This window comes from Oncorhynchus mykiss, chromosome 3 (assembly GCF_057628025.1).
Source record: "Oncorhynchus mykiss isolate SJ-2025 chromosome 3, ASM5762802v1, whole genome shotgun sequence".
Classification (NCBI taxonomy): domain Eukaryota; kingdom Metazoa; phylum Chordata; class Actinopteri; order Salmoniformes; family Salmonidae; genus Oncorhynchus; species Oncorhynchus mykiss.
This window is the reverse complement of record NC_143024.1, coordinates 69,793,983-69,813,157: the sequence shown is the minus strand read 5'-3', so window position 1 is coordinate 69,813,157 and position 19,175 is coordinate 69,793,983. Positions and strand designations below refer to the sequence as shown.

General features: G+C 42.8%; 1 protein-coding gene across 1 annotated transcript; it reads right to left on the bottom strand.

Moving 5' to 3' along the window:
* Nucleotides 1–267: 267 nt before the first annotated feature.
* On the bottom strand, nt 268–19,110 carry ralb (Ras-related protein Ral-B). The gene is given in 5 exon segments (NM_001165088.2): nt 268–1,094; nt 1,252–1,429; nt 1,724–1,932; nt 2,496–2,661; nt 19,021–19,110. Coding segments are annotated over 4 exon segments (627 nt in total). The 5' UTR covers nt 2,610–2,661; nt 19,021–19,110; the 3' UTR covers nt 268–968.
* Between the last annotated feature and the right edge of the window lie 65 nt (nt 19,111–19,175).

The following is a 19,175-nucleotide window of genomic DNA, read 5'->3' as shown; positions in this document are numbered from 1 at the left end:
AACACTGCATGCTAACTGCCACGGGAGTTCTGGTTAGTAAACTTACAACTTCACACCTCAACATCCATCATTCTTAGACTAGGTTCAGGAGTTTTTCCTGACAATGTAAACTGACCCGAAGAAACTCCTGGCCCCCACATGTGCTTTGAATCCTTAGGCCATGAGCCTTCTTGATTGACAATTGCTTTATCCTATTGTAGAGGAAACAATGACAAGTTCAGTCTTAGTCCCCAACTCTTACTAACTCGGAAATCTTTTTTTTTTTTTCATTAAGAAACACAGATTAGTGGTGATGTCCATGACCACATAGACATCAGTGAAAAGCATTGAAATGAGTTTCGCTACATTTCTGTGCTTGACTGAAACAATCCCCATTCACAGATCCATTCCCATTCTAGACAAAAATGTCCCAAGGACCATTCTTGATGAAAATAAATGGTATAATCATAAGTTGATCATAAAGGACAGATCTATTGAGATAGCACAAGATCAAAGCAGACTGAAGTTAGTGTTGGAGGCAGTTTGGTCATTATCAGGGGAGCGGTCAGGCATTGCAGATCAAGTCACAGAGTAGCAGAACAATGGCCACCTTCCATTAAAAACAATAAACAGTCAGGCTATCTAACCTTAAGTTTTAGTTGCAAAAACAGTGGTTGAGAACATGGTAAACACCTGGGTTGGGGTTAATTCCATTTCACTTCTAGAAGTAAACTGAAATTCCAATTTCCCTTATTGAAAAGCAATGAACAAAATTGCTACTGGAATTTTAGTTTTCTTACAGAATTGACAGAATTGAAATGGAACTAACCCCATACCTGCTAAACAAACCTACTATGGCCAGATTAAAAACAAATCTAAAACTTTTGACTCAATGTGAGGATGGATGTTCTGATGTGATTCTGAGCTGGTTGGTTCCTCAGAGTAACAATAGATTGTGGTGTTTTGTGTTGTAAAGGTCTATGTTGGGTTCAGAGTAAACAGCATCGCTCTTTGAAACTCTTCTTGTTCTTATTCTTGTTCTTTCCCTTGCCGTTTTTGTCCTTGTTTTCCGACATCTTCTTGCCTCGCACCTCTCGCATTAGGTCAAAGAATACCTTGAGAATTTAAAATAAACAATGTTGCTAGACACATTTACCTGAACAGACAATTATCAGTCATGGTCCACCACTATTTCTGTATCACTTTATCAACTTGAAAATGGCATATAGAACACAATTGTCTGCAGTAATTACACACACACAGTGACAGTACCTTGTCAACGTTGGCTCGTGTCTTAGCTGATGTCTCTACATACTGCACCCCCCACTCCTCTGCCTTGGCTCGGGCCTCGTCTACAGAGACCTGTCTGCGGTCCTCCAAGTCAGACTTGTTCCCCACAACCAACAGAGGAATCTTATCCTCCTCTGCCTTCACCCGCAGTATCTGCTCCCTGAAACACACATTACAAGCATTACAAATACTTTATCTGGATCCAGAGACAAGCATTGAGGTCAGGTGCAAAGGACAAACATAGGGAAAAGGGAATAGAGGTGTATGGTCTTACAATCAAGAAGTCATGGAAATTATTTCCTAGGTCTATAAATCGCAGGCAAACACACACTCACGCAAATCATAGTTTCCAAGTATTCTGTCACTTCTGTCATAGTGAGTGTTCAGTCTGAATCACATTAGGCTGCCGTCAATGCCATGCTAGGATACATGAGGAGTTAGTCATAGTACCAACCTGAACTCTGCAGTAGCTGTGAAGGACTCGTGTTCTGTGATGGAGAAGACTAGCAGGAAGCCCTCTCCACTCCTGAAGTAGTTGTCTCTGATGGCAGCATAGTCCTCCTGTCCAGCCGTGTCCAGAATGTCGATCTGGACCTCCTCTCCATCTAGCACCACCTTCTTCCTGTAGCTGTCTGCCTTGGTGGGCTCATAGTCCTCCACAAACTAGGAGGAGGAACCACAGAACCGTCAGAACGATTCATCAGTCACGACAGTACATCAGAGTGTAATGTGGAAATAGGCTGGGAGGCATCATCAAGAATATTAGGTATAAGTTAGGTATAAACACAATATTCTACACAATATAGCTTTGAAACATTAACATATGACAAAAAGTAACAAGTATTAGTGATGGGGGGGAAAGTCGATAAAAATAATATCCCGATATTTAACTGACGATATATCGTATAGTTTTGACTATCATATCATGTTTTGCACTAGTTGGCTGTACCTGCACCAAAATTCCAGTTTTTTTCCTTCATAGCTTGTTCTCCATATTATTTTTAAATATGGAGCCAATTTGTTTTCAGCACTTATTTCCATGACTGATCAAAACAAATTTTCTTATGGCTCTCTCTTGTCCCTCTGCAGCAGATATATGGTAAGCAATATGTTAAGAACATTGAATCACAATAAAATCATATCGGCACCTAAGTATCATGATAATATCATATTGCGAGGACCCTGGATATTCCCAGCCCTAACAAGTATGTGTGTTGTGCTCTCACCTCGTCGTACATGAACTGCAGTGTGAGGGCGGACTTGCCCACGCCACCACTCCCCACCATAATGACCTTGTGCAAGGCCAGAGAACTCTGGGTCTTACTCTTACTGGCAGCCATCTCTGGTCTCTGTCACACACCGTCACTATGTCCAAACACTCACTGACACCACCTGTAGAGACAGAAAGTACAACAGTCAGTCAGTGAACACACACAAACAATACAGATAATACACACAGCAACAGTCCTTTGAGCTGTTCTTGTTTATTGATGTTCTGTATTATGTGTAACGCTCGTCGTGGGTGGAAGAAGAGGAGGACCAATGCGCAGCGTGGTAAGTGTCCATATTGTTTTAATAAGAATACTGAACAAAAACAATAAAATGAACAGTCCTGAACGGTGACGCAAAACACAGTACAGAAAATAATCACCCACAAAACACAGGTGGGAAAAGGCTACCTAAGTATGATTCTCAATCAGAGACAAAAAGAGCATAGACTACCCACCCAACTCACGCCCTGACCGTACTAAAACAAAGACGTAACAAAAGAACTAAGGTCAGAACGTGACATTATGTCATTCTGTATTATGTTTCATGTTTTGTGTGGACCCCAGGAAGAGTAGCTGCTGCTTTGGCAACAGCTAATGGGGATCCTAATAAAATACCAAATACACACAGTACACACACACATTGCCCAGTCAATCACAGAGCCTACTAAAACTGATGGTCAACCTGTTTGATGAAAAGCACTCACAAAACCTTACACATAGTTGAACCAAGCTTGTGAAACTAAACTAGCCTACGTTGCAGCCAGTCCCAAACCTCATCCCCACACTGCCAAATAGGCTGGTCATGAATCTCACAGCAGACTTTAATAGCTGGCTTAGTGGGGTTCACCATCTAAAGGGCAATACCACCGATCAAACGCATGCCTACTGTAGGGTGGGATTTTGAACCATGATAAATACCTATTTTAAGGACAGCCTAACTCATAGAAAACCTAAAAGGAAGAGCAGTAAGACACCTTCAGGCCAGGGCAATATATCTGCATACACAGAAAACTGTACAATTGCTTTCAGGTGGATTTTAGTGACGAAGGACATTATGTCAAACTAGTTCAGTGGGTGAAATTATAATATGCTCTGGGCAACTTGATAGCCTTTGATAAAGCAGTTTAATAACATATCGTCTGCAATATATTTTAACAATCATGTTCTTTGAGCTTCAGTGAGAACAGGTTTAGAACTTCTTAGAGCAGTGTTTGAACTGTGAGTTATCAACAGAAAGAGTCATGGAAATAACAGATTATTATTTTTAGGCAACTCTCCTACACACATTGACCACACGAACAAGTGAAGTCATCTCCAAACATTTTAACAACTCCCCTCATACATTCGCTGTAATGATGATTCATTGGAGCTGTAAAAATTAATTGTATTATGTAACATCCTGTGACCTCTCCCTTCACACTGTTGTGAAGGCTTTGTCAAGGATGGGACCAAGCCCTGTCCTTCCTGTTTCTGTGTAGCATAGTAGCCTACTGACACACATCTCTCTCTCCACTCTACCCTTCACTCTAAGGCATGGCCACGGCCAAGCTTAGCTAGTTACCATGTCAACCCCCACCCCACACCTGTACAGGTAAACTCTCATGGACTGATGCACATAAGAAAAATGTTAGTAGGACAATTGCATGGTAACGGAATTACACTGAGACTCAGATTTTCCACTTTAAAATGTATACCAAACAAAAACCATTGATTTCAAAGATATTTTAAGCGAAAAAAAAAATATTCCATTACTGTGGAATTGCCCAGTGGCATCTGTCGACGGATTGTGGGACGTGACGACTAAAGACGAACTTTGTTCCAGCACGCTGATTTTTCATCACTGATCATTTTAGGGAGGGGACATTTAGCCCATAGACTTGCCCAAAACTGGCTGAGAGTTTCTGTTTAGAGGGGTGGAGACTTTGCTGGTCTCCGGTTCTCATCCTGCCTCAGGGGATTTCTGTCTTCGGAAACTCAGAGCTTTCCCAGCTTCCTGGGAAAGTCTTCTTGTCTGATCCTCCATACCAGCAAACCTGTCAGCTCGACATAAACACACTCAAACAGTGTTTCAGTGAGTGTGCATATTACTGTTTGACTGTAAAGTCAAGTCAAATAACTGGCATCCGGGATAGAGAATATATAATCTTGATGGTGAATTTAAAGCAAAAACAACATTTTTTATTACTAAAGAGCAGTGGTTCCCAAACCAGCTGCATACCCCATCTATAGCACCAGGGTCAGTACACTCTCAAATGTTGTTTTTTGCCATCATTGAAAGCCTGCCACACATACACTATACGATACATTTATTAAACATAAGAATGAGTGTGAGTTTTGTCACAACCCGGCTCGTGGGAAGTGACAAAGAGCTCTTATAGGACCAGGGCACACATTATTATAATCAATCATTTTTCTCTTTACACCTTACAGATAAAACTTTATCTGTTCATCGAATATTGTGAATAACTCACCACAGGTTCATGAGAAGGGTGTGCTTGAAAGGATGCACATAACTCTGCAATGTTGGGTTGTATTGGAGAGAGTCTTAAATCATTTCCCACACACATGCGTGCCTGTATTTAGTTTTCATGCTAGCGAGGGCCGAGAATCAACTCTCACATAGGTAAATGGTTGCAAAGGGCATCAGTGTCTTAACAGCACGATTTGCCAAGGCAGGATACTCTGGAGAGCAGCCCGATCCCGAAATCTGGCAGTGGCTTCTGATTAAATACAATTTTCACAGAACCGCTTGTTGCAATTTCGATGAGGCGCTCTTGCTCAGATATCGGTAAGTGGACCCAAACATCACCCAGATAGCTCGTCTCTCAATTTAAAAAAAACGTGTCAATACTTTGCCCCTTGATAACCAGTGCACTTCTGTATGTTGTAAATGGCCACTGCCCATATCATTGCATAGTGTAGAAAATACACAAAAGTTCAGGGGCCTTGCTTTAACAAAGTTAACAATTTTCACTGTAGTGTCCAAAATGTCTTTCAAGCTGTCAGGCATTCCTTTGGCAGCAAGAGCCTCTCGGTGGATGCTACAGTGTACCCAAGTGGTGTCAGGAGCAACTGCTTGCACGCACGTTACCACTCCACTATGTCTCCCTGTCATGGCTTTTGTGCCATCAGTACAGATACCAACACATCTTGACCACCAAGCCCATTTGATGTCACAACGCTGTCCAGTACTTTAAAAATATCCTTTCCTGTTGTCCTGGTTTCCAGTGGTTTGCAGAATAGGATGTCTTCCTTAATTGACCCCCCATAAACGTAATGGACATGTACTAGGAGCTGGGCCAGGCTCACCACGTCTGTATGCGAAGCAGTTATTGTTTCAAAACATCTCCTGCCATGTCACTAATGCATCGTGAAACAGTGTTGTTTGATGAAGGCATTGTCTGTATAGTTTTTTTGGCATTTCCCCCCGGCATTGTCCCAGCCATATCTGCGGCAGCAGGAAAAATTAGGTCCTCCACAATAGTATGGGGCTTGCCTGTCCTAGCCACTCAGTAGCACACCATATAAAACTCTTCTAGCCTCTTCTTATTAATGGTGTCTGTTGCTTTTATACATGTCTTACTACTCGAAAGTCGTCTTAATTCTTGCTCAAAAAACTCCTGTGGCTTATTTTTCTAATTGCCATATTTTGTTTCTAAATGTCTGCGCAAGAGTGAAGGTTTCATCAAGTTGTGAGATAGTACTTTTCCACATATAACACACTGTGGCTGAGGAAAGGCACTGCTCTCAATATAGGTGAACCCCAAATCAATGTAGTTCTCATCATATTTGCGCCTCTTCGATGGTCCAATGCCCATGTCTGTTGTCTGGTGTTTTCCCAGGTAAGGGGGCAGTAGCTCTTCGGCTGCATCATAATCACAACTTTTTTTTTATTCATCAGAATCACAACTGTCAGTGTCCATGCTAGCTGGGCTAACAACAAATGTAGAATTACTGATGCTAGCATTGGATGTGCTCGTGGAAGCGGAATAACTTGTGTTGTCGACAGGTGCAGGTGTAGTACTGCTGGTAGTAGCAGTACTACCAGTAGAGCTGGTATGTGTCTCTCTGGACGCGGGCCTTCATTTTTTTAACCATTTATCAATTTTTGAGCAAACGGAATGAGCAGCAGCTACGTTTGGCTACATACGGACCGTTAGTGGAATTCCAGCGAGAGAGTAAAGGTTAATGTGATTGGATGTTAATTATTTGACTGGGCTACCTGTACTTGACATTGTGTTGTTATTTCGCTGAACACTAGATGGTTTAATTGTATTTTATTTGGCGTACCCCCGACGGCATTGCCCCAGTTTGGGAATACCTGCTGTGGAGTATATCGATTAACAAACCTGGACACTCAACTGTTTTTCCTGCACACTTGCCCACAGCTAAGCTATGATATGTCTGTAGCAGAAAACAAATAGCTTCATGAAGGTAAAACCACTAACTGGGGGGGTGAAGGGAGGAGTGGCCTTATGGGATGCCAGGTCACCCTGGATCTTCCTGTCAAGGAAAAAATGGGTCTGCCCATGTAACATCCTGTCTTTGTTTCTAGAGGCCGACAGAGGCAGACCTGAGTGGACAGGAAGGACACACCGGGTGGCTGCAGGCTGAACCTGCTAAGTGACGAGCTCAGCACTTTAAAACAGGAGGTACAGTAAATGTATTACTTCCATCCAACACACAATGAGACCGAGCAAGAAAAGCAGAACCGCTACACTACCACTCAGCCTAGTTTATCACTCATTCACTTTCAGGTAGGTCTCAATTTAAAATGTTGTACCAATCAATGCTACTGCCTAATATACACTACATTATAGTACTACTACAGTTTCATTGTGGATAACGTCATTGTCATTGTAGGCTCAATGAAGAAGAAAAACGAACATGACTTGTGAATGAGAGGCCCATCGAGAATGAGTCATGGGATCCTCCATTTCCTCTAACTTCAGTGCCAGTCAATGAAGTCTACGCTAAGGTTAAATGGAGGGTGGCCTTGAGTGCCCGTCCCCAACAGAAAACACTGCAAACTACCTGACCTATATATACAACATAGTACAGTAGAGGGTTGTAAGGCTATACAAGGCCTATCTGCATGATCGGTCTGTGTCTGACAGCTAGGAGCTGCTGAAATATAAATGACTAGAGCATACAACCAGGCTGCAGGAATTCATTAGGATTCCCCAGACGATACACTGAGTCAATATAGCAGGCAGAAGGAAGCCTATGTTCTCCAAACAGACGATACAGTGAGTCCATACAGCACAGCCAGGCATCCAATGTTCTCTACTGTCTTCCACCCTTCCACATCCCATACAACAGACAGCACAGTGAGTCCATATAGCGGCAGAGAAGAGCCCATTAGGCAGTCCCATGTTCTCTTCACTGTCTTGGCATCTTCTGACATGGAATAGCCCACAACACAGTGCGACACTGGGAAATTCCTGGCAAAGTCTTTAGCCTCCCACAGCCTATCCAGTAGGCCTATTTATTGCAGTGTAATGTGTAATATGCAGTGTAGGATAGAACCAGGCTTCAGTCAGGTGTCCTCTGCATGTGTACTACTCTGTCCACTACAAATACTTATCTGTAGATCAGTGCATTGTTGGATGAGAAGTGCTTGATCAGGGTGACCTCAAACCCTCTCCACTGCAGAGGCGACAAGGGGGAGGGGAGGGCTGGGGTCAATCAAGGCACATGTCAGGAAAGGAGCTCAGCCCAGGACACTGGGTGGAGGAGGGGCAGGAGGAAGGGACGAGGAGCAGAACAGGTGATTGCTGCTAGAAACATGCCAGTCAGGCAGGATAAAGTCAGGATAAGTCAGGATGCCAGTCAGGATAAAGACAGGATAAGTCAGGATGCCAGTCAGGATAAAGTCAGGTGACAGGCAACATGGTGTACAGGTAACTACAATTAAACAGCAGTCAACCTAACAGAACATTGACTGAAATGATGGGTTTCAGAAGCCAGAGTCAGGTCCATATTATTGTGATAGAGAACATATCCTGCCATTTACACTGACACATCAACAACACACTGACTGAAATAGAAGTATAGTACTGGAAAACAATCTCATTTAATTAAATTAATTCAGATAATGTAACTTCATCAACAACAGATCAGTTATTCATTCAGTTAGTCATGCTACAATATCTTCAACAAATCTTAGTCAGTCCTTCCTTCCTTCCTTAATCATAAAAGTAAGTTGAAGCTATAAAACGTGATGAGTTTCAAAACATGAGCCATGATGCGACCACTATGTTAGCATACTCTGGTAAAGTGTTTAGAATGCAGTTGTCTGGTAGGACTCTTCCTGCCTTCACCTTAAAGGCCAGTTGGGGACTTTCTGAAAAATGTGATGGGGAAAACAGGGGGATCGATGGCCCAGAAAACATCCCCCAGCCAGGCCTCCCTTCCCTTTTCTAAAACCCTGGCTCTCACCCCAAGCCACAGTATATGCACTTCCTCTGGACGAACTCACATCTCACTTCCCTCCAAAACAGTACCAGGACTAGCCAGTTCCTCATCACCTGTTCGGTTCATCATGCACTAGGGGCACAGAACCTCCTCACCTGTTCAGCACATCACACACTAGGGGCACAGAACCGATGAGAAAGAGACACACAAAAAGCTATTCTCTTTCTCCTATTTACACAAAGGGAATGGTACGAGCAGCAAGTTCCCTTCTAGTCTTTCTCTAGAATAAGTATGGTAGATAGCTTATGGATTATTGTTGCATTGATTGTGGCCAGAGTGGACTCTACAGTTAAAGTCATGAAGCAGGTGTTTAGGGGAAGGGGATTTCATCTGTAACCTAAGCAGCACCCTGCACAGAGGGAAAGCAGGGGAATACTCACAGACTCTGGGAATGTCCCAATGACCTACTTTCTCCCAAAGTGTAAACTTCTTCACTTCCCTTCACTGATTTAAAAGGAATTGCCTAGTATAAGAAATATGGTTAAACGTCCATGCCTCGACCAGGAAGTAGTGAACGGGTGCACACTTCAGGAGAAAGGAAATATTATTGGGAACCACCTCTTGTTTATCATCAGACGGCTTATGAATAATTGAGACGGAGAGAGGGATTTATTTGTACTTTAATTGCATTTTTGTTCAATGTTTACTTTCTTTAAAGATCATATTTGAAACAGTATTTAAGGTCCATTCAGTTAAAATAAAGATTCTGGGGCTAATTTGTGAGGTAAAGCAGCTCCCCAATCTGAGCTGCCCGACACCCCACAATGCATACTAACCATCCCCAGCAGAGGAACACACAGAGGACTCTTTGACTAATTTGGGCAGCAGGGTGCTAAACTGGGTCTCTGTTTCAAGCCTGATCCAACCACCCTAGTCGCTTAGTAGTATATTCACTCTTCTGAATTCTTAACACCCCTAATTCACTACATTCATAAATGCACTTGTGGAGGGCATTCCCTAGTATTTAAATAGGGAGAATAGATCATATATAAGGGCTGATCTAACACACTTAGATCAGTGTTTATAGGTCTGATAAACAGATTACTGTTTATAGGTCTTATAGGAGCTATACACAATGTTCTTGAATATGTAGAAAATGATGACATCAGAGAGGAGTAGTCTTTCAGTTGGGGTTCAGTACCAGAGGACTGTTTTTTTTTGTCTATCTGGGGATGATTAGGAAAGGGGGGGGGGGGGGGTTGACTTATACAGGGGATACAGGGAACCTCCCAGATTCTCCCCACCCCCCAATACCATACTGCTACCACACACTCATACAACTCCTAAGCACTCAATCAGCTTTTCTATTTATTCCCTTTCATTTGAGACTCGGGTACATTTCTTGATCTGTAGTACTAATTTACAGCTCACTCTCCATGTTTTCCAAAAAAGAAACTGCATCCTCCTCTCCTAGTTGTCTTGTCCCCATCTCTTAGCTCTATCGGCTAACATTTGTAAGCTGTAGGCCTACTCATCCTCTGAAAGTTTTCAAGGGAAACAAAGCATCCCCACACACACACACACACACACAGTGGCCCCTAGGCTCCAGTCAATGGGTTACCATGGAGACAGGGCATGTCCCAGTTCATCTCAAATCCCTCTCAGGGATCAGGGATGCCTGGCTGCCTAGAGTGAAGGATGCAAGGGGGTCTTTGGGATATCCAAAGAGGAGCTTGGAGCTCAACATGGTGGTAGCATAACCAGGAAAAAGATGCTAGCAGATGTTATCTGCTATGCTATATAAACTCAGCAAAAAAAGAAAAGTCCCCTTTTCAGGACCCTGTCTTTCAAAGATAATTTGTCAAAATCCAAAAAAACTTCATAGATCTTCATTGTAAAGGGTTTAAACACTGTTTCCCATGCTTGTTCAATGAACCATAAACAATTAATGAACATGCACCTGTGGAACAGTCGTTAAGACACTAACAGCTTACAGACGGTAGGCAATTAAGGTCACAGTTATAAAAACTTAGGACACTAAAGAGGCCCTTCTACTGACTCTGAAAAACACCAAACGAAAGATGCCAAAGGATGTTCCTGCTCATCTGCGTGAATGTGCCTTAGGCATGCTGCAAGGAGGCATGAGGACTGCAGATGTGGCCAGGGCAATAAATTGCAATGTCCGTACTGTGAGACGCCTAAGACAGCGCTACAAAGAGACAGGACGGACAGCTGATCGTCCTCGCAGTGACACACCACGTGTTACAACACGTGTTACAACACCTGCACAGGATCGGTACATACGAACATGACACCTGCGGGACCGGTACAGGATGGCAACAACAACTGCCCGAGTTACACAAGGAACGCACAATCCCTCCATCAGTGCTCAGACTGTCCACAATAGGCTGAGAGAGGCTGGACTGAGGGCTTGTAGGCCTGTTGTAAGGCAGGTCCTCACCAGACATCACTGGCAACAATGTCGCCTATGGGCACAAACCCACTGTCGCTGGACCAGACAGGATTGGCAAAAAAGTGCTCTTCACTGACGAGTCGCGGTTTTGTCTCACCAGGGGTGATGGTCGGATTCGCGTTTATCGTTGAAGGAATGAGTATTACACCGAGGCGTGTACTCTGGAGCGGGATCGATTTGGAAGTGGAGGGTCCTTCATGGTCTGGGGCGGTGTGTCACAGCATCATCGGACTGAGCTTGTTGTCATAGCAGGCAATCTCAACACTGTGTGTTACAGGGAAGACATCCTCCTCCCTCATGTGGTACCCTTCCTGCAGGCTCATCCTGACATGACTCTCAAGGCATGACAATGCCACCAGCCATACTGCTCGTTCTATGCATGATTTCCTGCAAGACAGGAATGTCAGTGTTCTGCCATGGCCAGCGAAGAGCCCAGATCTCAATACCATTGAGCACGTCTGGGCACTGTTGGATCGGAGGGTGAGGGCTAGGGCCATTCCCTCCAGAAATGTCTGGGAACTTGCAGGTGCCTTGGTGGAAAAGTGGGGTAACATCTCACAGCAAGAACTGACAAATCTGGTGGAGTTCATGAGGAGAAGATGCACTGCAGTACTTAATGCAGCTAGTGGCCACACCAGATACTGACTGTTCATTTTAATTTTGACTCCCCCTTTGTTCAGGGACACATTATTCAATTTCTGTTAGTCACACGTCTGTGGAACTTGTTCAGTTTATGTCTCAGTTGTTGAATCTTCTAATGTTCATACAAATATTTACACATGTTAAGTTTGCTGAAAATAAATGCAGTTGACAGTAAGAGGAGGTTTCTTTTTTTGCTGAGTTTACTGTGCTAGATGCTATGGTATGGTAGATGCTATACTACGGTAGATTATATGCTGTGCTAAATTATATGCTAACAGATGCTTTTATGTGGTGGCCTGGAATCAAACGACAGCAATCAGAGTGATGGCGACGCTCATATCTATCCAACACATCCCACTCACATCCTTCTGACTCAGATGCTATGTGGCCATAGTGGCCTGGAATCAAAACCTGCTAGTCAGAGCAACTGTGATGGCGATAAACATATCAGCCCCTCATCCAACTACTGACACGGTCGGGGCCTTCTAAGCACTGAACAGACCCCAGACCGCTGGCTCTCTGTCTATCTCCCACTACAGCCATATCACGCACTGCTAGTGCAGATAGTACAGCTCTTGCAACATAACCCAACATAACCCACAGTTCCATTACCAGTACCCATAGAGATGACCAGCACTTGACATGAGTGGGAGAATGCCACACATCTGCAGTGGCATGAACTGTAATCAGCCTGAGAGGCCCTCGAAAATCGTCCCCCAGTACAGGCAGGCACAGTCAGAGACACTGACACACACAGCCTGAGCTAGTCAAATGAGATGTAGGCCTACAACCTCAATAGAGCACAAGCAGGCACAGAGAGGCACTAGCATACACAGCGGGCACAGAGAGAGACAGCATAACATACCTAGCCACATGAATGTGATTATTAAGACTTACCTCAACAGAGCACACAGTCAGGGACAGACTGACAGCAGTGTTAGGCCTAGGCTATGAGACCGTGGGACATTGTTGTTCATTGAAAAATTAGAGTAGAATGGTATATGCCTGTGGTAAAGCCTCATCAAGCCTTGTTTCCTAAAAACAGAACACGGCCTTATGTAATATGTACTACAGTAGAGTATGTAAGAGAGGGAGGGGATAAGAATAAACTTTGCAACGACGGTCCGGACCAACCTACTTCAGAATAAGGCCCATGTCTTGAAAATATATATAATGAAAAATGCATAGCTAGCTTCTCTCTGTAGTCTGTACTTAGATGTAAGGCAGAATATAGTCCTGTTTGCATTTGTAGTCATTTTGCTTAGTGTTATTGGTTTTAAAAAGTAAAAAGTTAAACACATAGAATCCATACATTGGATTGCATACCATTTAGGCCTAAGGAGAAAACGTCTGATTCTAATCAAACCCATGTTACTATGGTAGTGAGCTTATGCATTAGGCTTAACTTCATGTGTTAGGAGCACAATCTCAGGGGGACCAGACACCTCCCAGGTCTTGCTGGGACATGCAGTGAGAAAACAAGCATTTCATAAAGACATCCTCGGCTTCAGTCAAAAAGAGACACATGGAAGCAAGAAGAGAAAGCGAGAGTGAGAAAACATGCATTTCGTAAGGACATCCCCAGCTTCAGTCAGAGAGAGCGAGAGAAAGATGTGGAAGGAATGAGAGAACAAAGGGAGAAGGGGAAAGAAGGCCAGATGGATACAAAAACCACAAACTAGCTGGCAGATACATAAGTTAAGCAGGGCCAAAAAGAGAAGTTATGAGAACCCTTTTTCCACATGTAGGCCTACTTTTCCCTTGTCAAAGTCAACAGACTATGAGTGGGTCTGGGCTCTGGGTGAAGTTGAGCAGAGCTGGAGGAGCTTACTCGGTGACAAGCAGGGCTGGGTTGTGGCGAGAGGAGAGCTTCCCTCAGTCCAGCCTCCCTAGAGAGGCCCTGCTTGTGGACATGTTTATGTTTATTGTCCAGGGAGGGTGAAGGGCTGGTACCCACTACCACCCAGACCTGGCTTCAAATACTCTGTATTTGAAATACATTGAGCGTTTGCTTTTGTCTACCTGGAATATCAGGCAGGTGAGGCTTGCAACTTTTGGGACTTTCCCATTGGCTACATTACAACAGGAGGGGACCAGCCACCTCCCAGGACTTGCTGGGACATGCAGTGAGAAAACAAGCATTTCGTGAAGACATCCCTGTCTTCAGTCAGAAATGTGTGGAATAAAGGAGAGAAAGGGAGAAAGAGAGAGAAAACAATCATTTCGTAAAGACATCCCCGACATCAGTCAAAAAGAAATACGTGCTTTAGCCTACCTGGAATATCAGGCAGGTGGGGCGTGCACCTTTTGGGACTTTTCCATTGACTACATTGCAACAGGCATACTCAAATCAAGCACACCTAAAGTATTTAGAATTTCAAATTGTATTTGAACCCAGGTGTAGCTGGCTCCCACTACTTAAACTCCTCTCTCTTCTCTCCAGTAGGCACAAGGGGCATCCAGCCAACAAGGCATTCATCACCAGGAGGTCACTGATAGGACCTAACTCTCACAACCAAATATACAGCATTGACTCTGACGCAGAGCAGACGATTGATGGCATGATGATCCGTCTCTCTTTCTCCGCTCTGAAAATGAGCTTTTCCCAAGTCATATAAAATGGCCCTATGTCTGTGCATGTCTAGCCCAACCTCCACGCCAACATCATTAGTAGACAGTTCTCTTCTTACTCAGATGTCATTACATTCTGAATGAATTTCTAGAAGACAGGACAGGAGGCCAGAGACGGTCAGCTAAAGTCACTAGGAAGATATTTAAATAGTGCATGAGGTTCTCTGTCATGGATCGGAGCAGAAATGTCATCAGGTTAAACTGGAAAGAAAGAACCCTGAAGGAAACCCATTTTTTCCGCTCCCCTGCTATATCAGATAATACTTGTCATATTCTTTCTGACAGCTCCCAGTAACAGGAAATAACCAGAAGGATTACATTTTAAACGAAAGGGCCTTGAGTAGCTCTGAGACAGTCACATAAACATCCACAGCCTGAGTGAGTGTCTTAGGGCTCGGAGAGAGAGAAAGAATTCAGGGTCAGTCCAGTACCAATCTCAGGACCTTTCTCCACAGAAACAAAGATTCTGACAGTCCTTCACAATCAGTGAGGGAAATAAAGCAGTCTCACTGAGACAGAACAGCATCAGAAAGTCAAGGCCTTGCATGCCACTTTTTTCTCATCTGCGAAAGCATTCATTTATGACCACCATGCATACCCTAGCCTAGACCATTACCCATTAATAATCCTTGTCATAAGACATTCCGAATCTCTCAGAACTTCACTTAACAAAAGTCTGACGACTTTAATGGGTTATAAACAAAACTGTTTATTCAGTTAGGGACAAAGACACCTGACACGAACACCAGCTGTGGGAAGGAGAATGTGAATGCCTTCACATTCAGTCAGACACACTGGTCTGGTCGTCTGAAGTTAAACTTAAAAAAAGATGTGAATTAAGACTAGACAGGACTCCTGCTGTAGAAAGTCATGTTATCTTATTAAGGGGACCTAAATGAGGATCTGATAGGACGGTCTCTACATTCTGCCTTCAAAGACAGAAGAATGCTCTGAATACAACCTTATTTTGGGTGCCCTTCTGAAACTTAAAAGAGCACAAGGAAGGGAAAGCACAAGGCAACACCAGCTGTACAAAACAGGCCTATGTTTACATATGGAATATCTAGGCTACTACACTTCGGAATCATTCATCTCCTTGTGATTCCCTTGATTTGATTCCCTTGATTTTGAAATGATTATTTCCTGTATTATTTTTTGCAATATTGTCAGGAATGTGTAACAGCCAACAACAACTGGTCCAGTTGATGGAGGATATACTGTAGTCAGCAGTTTCACTTAACAGGGTAAATGTTACGGTTAACTGGCTGCACTTCAGAGTCCAATGTGGCACTACCACATGACAGAACAGAGGAACACATAATATAGTCAAAATGGGTGGGTTTTGTCCATGCTCTATTCCTCAAGAGAGAGAATGAAACTAGGCTTGGTCCACCCTGAGGCACAGAGAGCTTAATATGGGGATGTTACTATTACACAGCTCACTGGCTGTGCCTGAACACCCATACTTACATCCTAAATAATAGTCTGTTTGAGTATGCTTGAGGGAAAAAAAGTTTACTAGTATGCGACAATTTGAAAATCGAGTATACTTTAAATGCCGGGATGTCATACTCATTTCATTTTGACAACAGCTGATCAATTAGATATGGTGATGCGCTACCGAAATCAACAAATAGCGGGAAACAACGCAATCATGCATGATACATTCTCAGTATGTGAAAATAGAATGTTTAATAGAATACAACATTTCGAAAATCGAGTATGGTTTAAATGCCAGGATGTTAGACACTTTTCCACAGTGCATTGGAAGAGTTGGGCTGCGAATGATAGGTTCTAGTTCTCTTCAAGTAGCCAAACTAGGCTACTTAACTGGGAAGGTGCCCAAAGCTTCTGTGGTGGTGTTCAAATTAAAATGATCACGCGTATTGCATCGTAGGCTACAACACTCTTAGACAAACGGTTTCCAAAAGGGTTCGTTGACTGGTCCCATAGGAGAACCCTTTGAATAACCTTCTTTGGCTCCAGGTAGAACTCTTTTGGGTTCCATGTAGAACCATCTGTAGAAAGGGTTCTACATGGAAAGAAAAGGCTTCTATATGGGACCAAATAAGGTTATTCAAAGGGTTCTCCTATGGGACCAGCCGAAGAACCCTTTTCTAGACAGCACCTTTTTTTCTAAGAGTATACATATTTGATAAGTATTTTTTATATATTTTTCCCCCTAAGTGGATTTCTGTTTTCTCACTGAAAAGTGTTTCTTGTTCTCTTGGTCTTTGTCAGAGCTTTTAAACTAAATACTAAACCATCTTTTGATTTCTGAATGTGTCGGCACCGGGGACTCGGTATGTAGCTGCTGTATTGATGTCATGGTAATCATGCCTTTTGATTTGAACATATGGATTGTTTTAATTTTGTAGGCGTGGCTACCTATTTAATTATTGCATTTATGGATCAAGCCTTAGCAGTCATTCTCGTTCTCAATGATGAGTGCTTTAGTTTATTATGTTGCTGACCAGCGGTTCTGAACTTGTGATGCACCTGACTCCATGTTTTTCTGTGCAATAGCCTTTTGATTTGAACATTTGGTGTGTACTCGGCTATTTTTATTTCATTTACACTGAGTATACCAAACATTAGGAACACCTTCCTAATGTTGAGTTGCAAGGCCAGTGTCTTATGTTAACTTATTACAGCACAGTACGGTCAGAATGCTGGAGAGAGAGGAAAGTGTGTGTGTGTGTGTGTGTGTGTGTGTGTGTGTGTGTGTGTGTGTGTGTGTGTGTGTGTGTGTGTGTGTGTGTGTGTGTGTGCCCCTCCCACACCCTGGTGATAAGGGTGATGTAACTGTTCCACACCATACAGCCCATGTCTGTCATGTCATGTGATAAAGGCCATATAAAGGTTACACCCAACTTGAAGAACAACAGTAAGAAGTAACAAAATAATGGGCATGCTGTATCCAATTAAAACAAAAAGGCAATATTTAAGTCATTTATAAACTTCATAAAGGCCACATGACATGATTGTTGCTGAGCATAACCAGGAAGGATCTGCGTTATTAGCCTACATGTTTCAAAAATAAAGATTTAAACACCAAAAAGAATTCAGTCTAAATACTCTGCATCGGTTTTGGTAACAAATGAAAATGCCATTACTTATAGGCCTAAGTAGCCTTGCTCTGTTGACCTGGTGAACAATTTTGACAGGGCAGTACATACATGTCATTCCTGTTTTAAAGAGACAAGATACTAACCCATGCATGATAAATGTGTCCTAAAGTACAGACAATATATTATGGGAAAAGACAGTTTTGCTTATCGATCAGATTTGACTAAAACACACATTTTTCTGAGCTACCTTGGGTGTGGCAACCTCATTAGACATCTGTAAAAACAATGTATGAATGGTACAAAACCATGTCGGCAGCACAGTGTTGTTTACATGCATAAGGCAAATGTGGAACAAGATGTGAAGTATCCTTCTATGTATATTCTCTGGTTGATGTGGTCCCAAAGTCATAGTAGCCTGTTTTAACAGTGTAATTACCCACAAAATGGTCTGTTGGGATAATCAATGGTGGGAGAGGTAAATGAAACATTGTATCTGGGGAAGCCAGCTGCCTAAGACACTCTTACTGTATCTAATATGTGGCCTACTGTATCTAAAGGAAACATATTTATACAAATATATATATTTGTCTTGTTAAACACATCGACAAGTGTGTAACCTGTACAAGTGTGTGGTGTGAAATTGAAATGTGTTTTTTTTAATGTGTGTGGCTCATGGCCAGGGATCAGATTAAATACTTGGATTAAAATATGATTGAAATTACATTCAGCCAAAACAGCTGACTAAAAGATAATAAATAAACATACGAAAAGATCGCAGTGATACAGTAGCCTAGCCTAATCATCAATGATCGTTGTTTTGGCCTTGATACAAGAACAACATTATAGCAACATTGTTGTTTTACTAGTCCATAATACCGCCGAGTGCAACAATGTATAAAAATACTGATGGTCTCTAAAGGACTTCTATTATCATCGTGCCACATCCCCGTTACCGCCTCGGGGAGTGTGCTTTCAATTGGATAAGTGCAACTGGTAAAGGCCCTACCACTATTTGGAATAATTGTATTATGGTCGTTTCAAACATAAGTCACAAATGTGGGCATTTATTCCCATAGTCTGCAAATCTATAGGATTTTAGTTAGGAAAGGAAGGAAGGGAGGGAAAACCTGCCTCGACTGGTAGGTAGTCTCACTCTGAAAGAACAGAGACGTAGTAGCCCTATAGCTACATATAAATGCTCTGTAATAAATATACATTTATTTATTAGATATTTTTGAAAGCTTACCAAAGCAAGATTTTGACGTTTCCCCTTTCTTGCTGCTATCTTGATGAGTGCATTAATGGTGAATAGCGAGGCATAGGGCTGCCGAGTTCCACTGTTCCAACACAAACCGCTGCAACTCAAAACCCCACCTTCCGGACATACAGGGAGGAAGAAGC